A 12,157-nucleotide genomic window follows, 5' to 3' on the forward strand; every position below is an offset into this window, starting at 1 on the left:
TAATAATAATAATAAATTGAATTGTTTTTCACTTACCCTTGTCCGAATGGTACATCAATTGAATGAGAACTTGTTTTTTTCCTGTCACCCGCCATATCGGCCAACCTTGCAAAATCCGTATCCTGATCCATTAATCTAGCTGATTTTCGACTTTCTAAAAGTCTAACCTCTTCCAATTTTTTCTTTAATTCTATCGGAGCCTGAAAATAATAATAATATTAATTTAAAATTTACTTACGATAAATTTTTTTTTTTTTTACCTTAAATCTAAAAATTCCATGACTACCGGTTTTTCGTAATTAATTTATTCTTTTTTAATTTAAATGAGGAAGTAATAATATATAAGATGAAGAATAAGGTAGTCGAGTTTGTGTGTGCGTGCGCGTGCGCGTGTTCGTGCGTGTGCACGCGTTGTGTATAAAAAAAAATTAAAAGGAAGTTGTGAATTTTTGGTATAATAAAAATAAAAATCCCCATAATTAAAATACATATAAAAATGAAAGGCGAATTCTTTTTTTTTTCTTTCGATATATCGATATATCGATCGATGGATCGATCGATCGATTGGTTTACTTTTAGACGTGGTTGTCCACGTATCGCAAATAATATTTATAAATTAATTATTTTTTTATTATAAACTTTCGGATCGAATCGATCGTATAATACTTTCATATCGATAAAAAAAATATATCGGAAAAATTCGAGATAATCGAAAAAGAAAATTTAATTAAACATTCGTACCAAGTGGAAAAACTTAATTTCCTCGACCTACTTTTTCTTTTTAAAAAAAAAAAAAAAATTCGTTTCGGTCAAGTTCAAATTTATAAACCAAGTTCAGTAGTCAAAGTCTATTTTCTATAGGAATTTTCCTTTTTCTTTTACACCATAAGGAAAAACAAATCCGTATCCGGAAAAAGAAAATTAAAACGGAAAAATAATTAAAAAAAAAAAAAAAATTACAACAATCCTTAAATCTATCACAACAACAACAACCGAAAGAAAATTTTATTTAATTTCGTAATCATCTTCGTAAAATTTAATAATAATAATAATAATAATATTCAGGTATTATTATTATTATTATTATTATTATTATTATTATTTATGAGGAAATATATAAGATTCAACAGAATGATAATAATAATAATGTAAATGTGGGTCTTGGTCATTTGAGGTCACGAAAAAGTAAATTTTTGGGGCGTTGTCTTCCTGTTCACACCTTCTCTCTCTCTCACTCACCATCTTTCCAACATCTCTCTCTCTCTCTCATTTGCAAACCTTTTCATATAGTTACATAACATACGATAATAAACATTTTTTTTACATGCATGTTAGTGCAATCGATAAAACCAGTAAAAAAAAAACCATGATAACTCCTTTTTAAATTATTATTATTATTATTATTATTATTATTATTATTATTATTATTATTATTATTATTATTACTAAAAAAATGGAACTCGAGTGAAAGGTGCGGAGGTTTATTATATAACTGACAATTATTATTATTATTTTTTCACCTTCACTTAATTTTTTTTTTTTAAATGAAAATTTCCTGCTACTGTCATTACGCGTTTTTTTGTCTTTTATTATAATACACGCACATGCACGCACACGCACGCATACGCACACGCATTAAAAAATCTCGTAACGTAATATTATCAATATTAAAAATGATTTTTAATCGAGAAATAATAATAATAATAATAAAACTTTCTATTTTTAAATTTAAATTATCCAGTCATTGCTCTCACTCTTTTTTTTTCGGGTTTGGGAGGGGGTCGGGGAGTGGGGAACCGGGGGACCGAGGGAGGGGGGGACGAATTCAAGATGTGAATTAAAGTGAAAAGCGAAAAAAAAAAAAAAAAAATTTTTTTTTTTTTTTTAAGAAAACATCAAATCGTGCAAAAATTATTTTCATAAGGCCAAGAGAAAGTTTACCAAGTCAAGGACGACAAGTTTTAAGTAAAAAAAAGAAAAAAAATTATTAAATTTTCTTTCGTTAAAAGTTTTTCCAAAAATTTAAAAAAAAAAAAAAAAAAAAAAAGAAAATGAAAGGTTTGGTTGTTTTGTAAAGCACACGATCGATCGATAATTGAACAAAAAAATTATAACCTTTTGTTTGTTTGTTTGTTTGTTTGTTTGATAACACATCGTATCAGTTAAAATTTACGTTTTTTTTTTTTTTTCGTACGTAACGCATGTGCTATTGAAAACATATATGCAAACGCACGCACACGTTGAAAATCATTGTATTATTATCTTAATTGTTCAAAAAAAAAAAAAAAAATGTCACACACGCGCATTCGTGTTTACATACGTTTAATTAAAGTTTCGTGGGGCAAACTAAATAACAAAAAAAGACCGAAGCTTTTTTTTATTGAGCCTAGTGAAAGGTAAATATATAATTTTTTTTTCGTAACTCAAGTTCAAAATACGACGACATAGGTATTATCGTACCTGACAAATTCTTTTCGAACCTTAACTACCTTATATAAGGTATACATATATCCAACCGTGAGATTTTTAACATTCACTAAAAAATTAAATTCGAGAAAAACTCGAAAGTAGAAAAAAAAAAAAAAAAATTTCGAAATTTTTTGTGTGTGATTTTATTTTGCGGTTGTAACCGGGCACACTTCCACGAGTGTTACATAAAAGTGCCGCGTTATTAAATCAATGATTGTGGCCTAGTCCTAGATAAATTCTCATGTTATGTAGGGCAATGGTGAAATCTAACCAACTACAACAACAACAACCAAGTGTAAACTCGCATATAACCTACGTCAAAAATCAGTTAAATAATGCACTTTTACCCCCTCCCCTCCCTACCCTCACCTCCCCACCATAAAATTTAAAGTAGTACGAAAAAAAATTTGAAAATTTGTTTATTAGACGAACAAAGATGACGGGTCAATATGTCATCGAGAGAAAAAAACGACAAGTTTCATTTTTTTTCTCCTTCTTCTTCTTCTTCTTTATAATCAAACAAACAAACAAACAAACAAAAAAATTTGACTTATCAAAAAACTATCATTGATTTGATGTAGGTCACGATTTAATAAGAATCCGAAAAATAAAGTCCTAAAATTACAATTTCCTTAAAACGACATAGTTTTTGTTGTTAAAAAGAAAACAAAGATCGATTATTATTATTATTATTGCAAATGTTATATACTTTGTTTGTTTGTTTGTTTGTTTGTTTCAAAAGTGTAAATCAAACGCACACGTACAAAGATGAATTCATCATCATGCAAAAAAAATAGAAAAAATTCGTGAAAAAATAATTTAAACAAACGCAACCTAAACAACAAATATATTATCCTGTTTGTCGTCGATTTTTCTTTCTCTATGAAAAATTATTTAATCAAGGACGTTAATTAATATATATGAACTTTTACGATTCTTCCACAACAAGGAAGCTAAAATAAGGAAGATGATAATAATAATAATAATAATAATAATAATAACGACTACATAACAATAGTTTAAACGATTGGAACACTTCCATGAATGAACATTAAAACATGAATTTCTTTTCCGTAATTTCTTTTTAACCACCAAAATGTTTCTTTCACTCTCTCTCTCTCTCTCTCTCTCTCTCTAATAAATTTCTGCAAAACCGGTTTAGCAAGGAGGGAAAGAAGAGCGGAGGGAGGTGGGGGGGGGAGAGGAAAAAAACTAGAATCGATTTTAGAGCGTAACGAGGTCGTGCAAAACACCATTTAACCCAAATCCGAAGGACTTTTTTACGTAAGGTGCCATAGAGTTAAACACACGACGACCAGCACCTGAAAATTAAAATTTTTTATTAATACATAATGTACCTCTCGACCCGGTTTTTATTATCGACAAGTACAGTATGATGGCGTAAAAAAAAAAAAAAAAAAATTTCATCTCATTTGTCCTCGATCTTCGTAGAAAAGGGGAAGTGGGCCAAGGTATTCAAAGTGACATCGCTAAAAAAAAAAAATTATTAATTTCTCAATGTCGACATAAAAGTTGATCTGTAGGCAGTCGATGCCTGAAGGAACCAATACACACACACACACACACAATAATAAATCATATCGGATATCGTGAGTAATAATAATAATAATAATGTCTTTTTATATATATATATATAGTGTAAATAAAACGTATCACCTAAACAATAAAAAAAAAAAAATTCAAAATTTAAATTTCAATTTAAATTCATTCATTCATTCATTCATTCATTCACGTTATAAAAAATTTAAAAATTAGTAAAAGTAAAATCGAATAATATAGAAAGTCAATATTAATAATAATAATAATAATAATAAAAGTGAATCGTGAAATTAAAAAATGAGGTCAATCCTGTCGTAAGTAGTAAGTGAAAGGTAATGAAAAAAAAAAAAAAAAAAAAAAAAAAAAATGATAGATTGCAACAATACATGTTTTTTTTTTTTTTTTTCACGTTCGATTATTATTATTATTATTATGGTTTTTTTTTATTAGTTTTTGCGAATATAAGTAAAAACAATTACGAAACATCCCGAGATTTATCATCATTTACGAAATCATTTTTAAAACAAAAGAAAATCCGTTAAAATTTATCCCGAAAAAAAAATTAAACAATGTTTTTTTTTTACACGTAAGTGATAAATTGACCGTCGAACAAACAACAACAACAACGTTATAAAACAAGTTTAGATAATAAAAATTTTTTTTATCATCATCATCGTCATCGTTTTATTATATTAATTTCAAATGAATTTCCGTAAGTGAAATAATAATAATAATAATTTCTTTCTTTTTTAATTTGTTTTAATTATTATTATTATTATTTTGAATTATTATATCGGTACAAACAAAAACCCGGAACAATAAAAAAAAAAAAATTAATCAGGAGTCTTATTGATATTGGGGGGGCGGGGGAGTAGGGGGGGGGGGTTTCAATTGACGAAAACAAAGGCAAACAAAACTAAAGCAAAGTCGAAAGGCTAACAATCTCTCTCTCTCTCTCTCTCTCCATCCATATCATCTATTTTCAAGGCCTTTTACTTCTTATACTTTATATTTTATAAAATTAAATCATTTGCACAATTTTCTTTCTTTCTTTCTTTCGTTAACATCTCTTAAATTTTCCTTTTTATAATTAAAAAGGGGGGTGGGTGGGGGGAAGTCAAAATATAGAAATCAAATGAAAAAAAAAAAAAAAACAATCGTCCACTTTCGATTCGATCAATTTTTACATTACGTGTCATACGAATGACCGGGTTCTGCAAAGTAATAATAATAATAATAATAGGCATGACGATAAATTCAATGGTATGATGATATCCGGTTTGTGTTATATTGCCACAAAAAAAAAAAAAAAAAAAAGAAAAGAAAGAAAAAAAAAAAAAAGATTTGACGCCCCCCCGAAAAAAAAAAAAAAAAAAAAAATTGTATTCATTTATAATAGGGTGTTACAAAAAAAAATTATTCTTTTTTTCGAGAAAGAAATTTAAGATGAACCCGTCGGATATATCGTTTACGTTTAAAATTATATTTTTTATAGATTTAATAAACGCGAAATTGTTTTTGTTACGACACACACACACACACACAACCAAATTGACTTTCACCGTGTGTTTGAAAATAATTTGTAACAAACAAACAAACAAACAAACAAAGAAATTTAAACGAGAAAAGGTTTTATATATATACAAATTACGTACGCATTTAAAAAAAAAAAAAATTTGCCAAAAATCATTCGACACATAAATAAAATAAAATTTTGGCAAACGTCGCCATTTCATAATTAGGCCAAAATAACATAGAGTAAGTGACATACAAAAATTGACATAATAGCTTTTTTTTTTTATCTTTTTTTTTTTCATAGATTCCGATTTTAACAATAAAAAAAAAATTTTTTTTTGGCTATTTCGCATTTTAAACATATTAATAATAATAATAATAATAATAAAAGTAAATTTAAAAAAATTTCATTACCTCATGTCCGGGAGGGCTAATCTGAACGATAACTTCATCTTCTTCGGCTTTATGATTCAAAACGATACCCGAAACTTCTCGGCCATTGTATGTAAGGTAAAGTTTTTGTCCCGGTTGAAGGGAAGCTCCAGTCAATGCATGATATCCGGGAAGGGATTGAAATCCGGCACCAATGAGATGGTATTCCGTAAAATCCTCGACGGCTCGAATTTTAGTATTTTCAAATCCGTTATAAATGTTTTTTTCCAACGAGGCGAGTGCCGTTGCTATTGGTATGCCATCGAAAAGTACTTTGTATGCCGTTTCGGGAGTTTGTTGTAAAAGATTCATTTCCCAAGGATTTTGCATTTCGCACGGCGTATGAACTTCTTGTATTACTCCAGAATAAAAAATTCCGTCTTTCCATTTGGCACAGACCCGTGTGCCAATTATAGATCTTTTAGCAAGTCTTTTACCCGTCGACATTTTTACGTTTTTTTAAAAATATATTTTATGAAATCGAATTTAAAAAATTAAAATTTATTGGGCAGTGATTTTTTAAAGTTTTTTTTTTCTCTCTATCTAATAAAAAAAAATAAACTCGCGCACGACACAAATATATATATAAAATTAATTATTGTTTATTTAAAATGTTTTTCTTAAACAAATATAATTATATATAAATTCACTTACACACTAAATGACGCCGTCCACTGCGAACCAACTCCAATTTTTCACTTTTCCACAATCCTTTATTAATTCAACATAAAATCCGTGTTCGTGTAAATTAAATAAATTAAAAAAAAGCATCATCGAGTAAACCGTATAACTTTTCACTAATTTCACACGATTCCGCTAAATAAAACATTTGAAATGAAACACACAAAAAAAAGAAAAGAAAAAATTTTTCTTTGTTTACAAGAACATATGATTGGAACGTCCCACCCGATCAGCTGGTTAAATTTCTCTGATCAAAGGAATGAGAACCGGCCGGCCGGGCTTACGTCAGAGTTAAAAATCGAAAGACTCACGTTTCCCGTGTTTAACTTACGAGCTCGAGTCGCATTTAAAACGTGCGCAAGCTCCATAGTCGTAAGTTGACAGTTTTAAAACAACGTCCATGTTTAACCAATGAGTAAAACCGTCTTTTTAAATTGTAAAAAAAGAACGGTACAGCACAGCTGATATGTAATAACAAAACCACGTGGTACAATTTTCAGTCGCTCATTGGTTTAATGTTTTTAGCATGACCTATATTTTAAGATGAGTTCAATGCATCCAACTTTGAATTTAGAAAATCCGTTTTGCGATAGTCAACCTTGCGTTCGAAATTCGATGGCGTTTTTTTTTTTTTTTTTTTTTAATATTTATTTTTTGCGTCCGTGAGAGAAAAAATGAAATCTTTCAACTAAATCTTTACACGTTAAAAAAAAAAAAAAAAAAATTTATAAACCTAACCTAAAATAATCATTACATTTTAAATATAAATAATATCAATATTATTTTTTTTTTTTTTTAGCAAGAATTGTAAGAATATCGCATTACAATGAAAAAATACACATTTATCAATATCATCTAACATTAAAATAATAATAATAATTTTTCAAACATCAAAAAAAAAAAATTTTTTTTACAATATTTATCGCGATTTTAATTAATCGGTACAATAACAATTTTTTTTTTTTTAAGGAAAAATAAAAAAAAAAAAAAAAAAATAGAACGTCAACGTCATTAGAGTTGGAAATTCCTAAGCGATAGTTTTACATACACAACGTAAGAAGATGGAAGTTATGAATGAAATTTTAGTTACACAATAATCATTTGATTTAACGTTCGGCAGCAACCTGCATTTAAATATCCCAGGAAATTTTTCAATTTATATTAATTCTAAAATATTCTACGTGTTTGTTCTCTTATGTAAAAAAGGAAAAATATTAAATTTTAATTAATTCCAATTTTTAAAAATTTAAACTTAATATTAAAAATGTAAAAAAAAAAAAAATTTCATAATAAGTAATAAAAATATTTTTTGAGGGTTCCAAATCTATGACAAATGATCAATAATTTTTTTTTTTTTTTTTTTTTGAGTTGGTAAATTTATATGTTTGTCGTGACGCATAAATCTATTTTTATTTTTTTTTTTTTTTTGAATATTCCACCCCCTTGCTAAATTTGTTCATTGGTCCTGGGTAAATTTTTTTGTTTTGTTTTATAACATCCTCATTATTATTATTATTATTTACAATAAATACATTACAAATATAAAAAATTATTAAAAAAAAAAAAAAAAAAAACAATAGCTTGATACGGTAATTATTAATTAATTAAATTTTATATGCATTTGATGCATTTATGACGTCACAGATATTTAATAAAATTTCTATACGTTTTTAGCAATTAATTATTATCATTATTATCATTAAATTATTTTTGTGCAAAATTTGTTTTATCGAAAACAAAGTGAAATACGTAAAAATTTTTTTTTAAACAATGATAAAATCATTTTTAAATTTTCATTTCAAAATAAAATAATGTTAATTATTGAGAACGACCTTAAAAAATAAGTAAATAAATAAATAAATAATAACTTATTTTGTTTTAAAACTCCGAGATTGTGAAACCTTGTAAAAAAAAAAAAAAAAAACGCAAATAAATTCAAGGCATTACATGGATACACAATACAGTTATTAATTATAAAAAATTTTAATGACGTAATTACAGAAGAAAAAAAAAAAAATTAAAAATTCTATTGTAAGTAATTAAAATATTTGGCCGAAATTTTATTTGAAAATTTTTATCGGCTGTTAAAATTACCAATCAATATATTTAAAAAAAAAAAAAAAAAAAAAATATGTCGTATATTTATAAATTATTATTTTTCAAAACAGCTGATCCATTATAAATATTTGCCGTATCTTTTTATTAAACTGAATTTCACTGACTTATACGATCGTTTTCTAAAATTATTTTCATGTTTAGCATATGATAAGATAAGTCATTTAATATTTCCGTTCGTATACACAATTTATGATTTTGTTTTATAGAACGCGTCATAGAGTATTTAAAAAAAAAATTCTATTATTTGTTAAATGAATTATTAATTTTAAATAGGTTTTCTTTTTTTTTTTTTTAAATAAAGTTTTTCATTTTCATTAAAGTATTTTATCAGGACTTAACATAATAGAAACAAATTATTATTATTATTATTGGTTTGTTTGTTGCCATATTGAATACTATTCGATGAAAAAAAAAAAAAAAATATTAACAATTATTTTACTCGACAATATAAATATTAGTATTGATTTGATTTTTTACATTCTAATGATGTTTGTTATAATTTATACGTTTTATTATAAATTTCTATTTATTGTTGTAGTTATTTACTTCATGATTGAATAGAATCAATTTATAACCTATTTTAAAAGTAACACTCAAAACCAATCGAAGAATATTTTTTTTTTAAAGAGTAATGTAATAATACATACAAATGAATTGTTTTATACAATAAAATACTAGAATCATTTCGAAAAGAGTAATTTAAAGTTATGTGTGACAAAAAGTTTTATTCGAAACTCAAATTAATTAATATCAATACATATTTTACCCTTTTTTAGACTTTATTAAAAGAAAATGATCGTTTTAAAGTAATTGCTATTAGAGACATGAATAATAAATTAAAGTTTTCAACTGTATTTCTTATATAAAATGTGGCTATTTCAAATTTATGTTTATTTAGAAGAGTCTTTTAAGTATGGAATGAAAATTAATATTTGTACATAAAATTAAATGTAATTTGAAAATTTTGTTCGAGTGATATTTGTTATTATCGGAAATAACAAATTAATCAATTGTTTTTTTACATTGTATGAGTTAGCCGAATTAAAGTTAGAATCGAGCAACTATCTATTAAATTTGTAATTATTTATTGCATATATATGTTTGTTAAATTTTAAAAAATTACCAATAGCTAACTAAAATTATTTCAATTTCAATGTTTAAAATTTTTAAAACGAATAAAATATTATTCGATTTTAAGAAATGAGTTAAAACTGATAAGAAAGTTATTTAAAATGTTTAGAACAGTTTTTGTCGAATGCCATTAAAAAAAAATTACTGCACATTTACATCTTGTTATTATCATTAGTAGCAATTTATTGATTCGACAAAACAGAAAATTGATTTATGACAATTTTATGGTACTAATTATTAAAAAGTCAATCAAATGGTATTCAATATAAAAATTGTTATAACACAGTGTTGATGAAGGGATTATTCATTGTTAGTATACTACAAAAACTTGATTTGTAAAAAGTTATTTAAAATTAACAGAAAATCAATTAAAAAGTGATCAAATAAAATTATTAAATGATCAGTTAGTTATTAAAACAGAAAAAAGATGCACAAAATTGAATAATGCCTTTTTTTTTACATTAAAATAAGTTTAAAAGTAAAAAATTAAAATTATTTACAAAAATTATAAGTGAATAATTAAGAACAATGAAAAAGGGGTATCAGTTTTGAAATTTTATGAAATTTTCTTTACATAAATTATATACTGACATTTTTTAAACGTTTTTAAACCCAAACTTCATTAAAATATCAAAGCGTTTGGGGTCATTTGTACCTTTCATAATTTTCAATTTTATAATTAATATTTTAAAAATTGTTATAAAATTCTAAATTTAATTACCTTAAGCATTGCAACTACTTTAAAAACGATTTCTTGCTTCTTTTTTAACACTACTTTTATAGAAATTACAAAAAAAAAAAAGTTCTTAAAAATGACTTGGATTTCATTTTTTTTACATTTACTAAAAACTTATAAAATGGCGGAAAATTATACCCGGGTTAACGTATAATGGATTGAAAAATTAATTGAAGGCGGAAAAAAAAAATTTTGACTTACATTTTTCCTTTTCCCAGTCTGCGACGTACTCGTACTTTCACAAAATTAACAAATAAAAATTTAAAATATAAAACTTTTTTTAAAATATAATACTAATTATTTAATAATTATGTAAAAAACTAAATCACAAAAAAAACTTATTCTTTAAAAAAAAAAAAAAAAAAAAAAAAAAAAACTAGTGATTAACAATTTTATAATTTAACCGTTAACGTCATTTTGAATTCTGCCTCCGATATCTACAAGAAAAAAGAAAAAAAAATCAAGATGGCTTCGAAATCTAAAACCACGATAAAATGAATCAATTTATAAAGTTGAGTACGTTTTTACTTTCTACTACGCCAAACGCTGTAAAGCGTTTTTATTATTTACTAATTATATTTTTTACCTTTTTTTCTTGTAAAGTATCAACAAAACTTGAAGAAAGAATAGAAAGTAAGACATTTTTTTTTTCGATAGAGAAATAAATACGAGTTTTATAAAAATAAAAAATAAAAATTCAAATTTGTAAGCCTAATATTACCTTTTTTTTTAAAAAAGTCGTTTTTTTTATTTTTATTTTTTTTAAAGATTATATTCTATGTAAATTTTGCGGAGCAGATGCTGCCGATTTGGAATATATAATATTTATGAAAAGTCCATTTTCCGTAAAAATAGAAAATTCTACCTTATCTGGAAAAGTAGTATCCACGCAAACATTAAAAAATCCATCCAATATTCTTTTTGAGGTTATCACGGTGAAAAAAAGCAATTGCGTTGGTCTCGGAGAGGTAACCCCTGTAAATATAAATTAATTATTTTAATAAATACAAAATAATTTAAGTAATATTTTTGTTTTGGTATTATTATTATTATTATTAGTGGCATAAAAGTGACACCTGGTTTCCCGGTTTTGCATGGAAAATTTGCGTTTGTCAACATTGGGGTCATTTTTTAGGCTGGTAATTATGTTTGTGTTTTACTAATGTATTAAAATTATAATTTTAAACATAATTAAAAACTAAATCTTACCTTTAGGATATTCGAACCCATTGAAAGTGCAGGACGTAATCGAAACAAAGCATCAGACAAAGGATTTTATGCACTGGTATCGGAAAATATTCTTACTGAACAATTTTCCAACTCTCTGTTGATGATACCGAAAAGTTATCAAAGCTGATAAATAGTAATATATTTTCAATATTATAAATTTAACTATCTATTTGTTAAACCTGTACCTCGTTACGGTTTCCTAACTATTATTATTATTATTATTATTTTAGGTATTATTTAAATTTCGACTAACAAATCAAACATAAAATGTCTTCTGAAACGGAT

At 25.4% G+C, this 12,157-nt stretch overlaps 1 protein-coding gene across 1 annotated transcript in view; it reads right to left on the reverse strand.

Annotated features, from left to right (window-relative positions):
* Nucleotides 1-6,423, reverse strand: part of Phum_PHUM489610 (papillomavirus regulatory factor prf-1, putative) — a gene marked incomplete at both ends in the record, with an annotated part of 16,564 nt that extends 10,141 nt beyond the window's left edge. The window contains 2 exons of the mRNA XM_002430495.1: nt 37-200; nt 5,959-6,423. Of these exons, the coding sequence (XP_002430540.1) occupies nt 37-200; nt 5,959-6,423 (629 nt within the window). The remainder of the gene's footprint in view (nt 1-36; nt 201-5,958) is intronic.
* Nucleotides 6,424-12,157: the final 5,734 nt, after the last annotated feature.

Source organism: Pediculus humanus, genomic scaffold, assembly GCF_000006295.1.
Source record: "Pediculus humanus corporis 1103172108259 genomic scaffold, whole genome shotgun sequence".
Taxonomy (NCBI): domain Eukaryota; kingdom Metazoa; phylum Arthropoda; class Insecta; order Psocodea; family Pediculidae; genus Pediculus; species Pediculus humanus.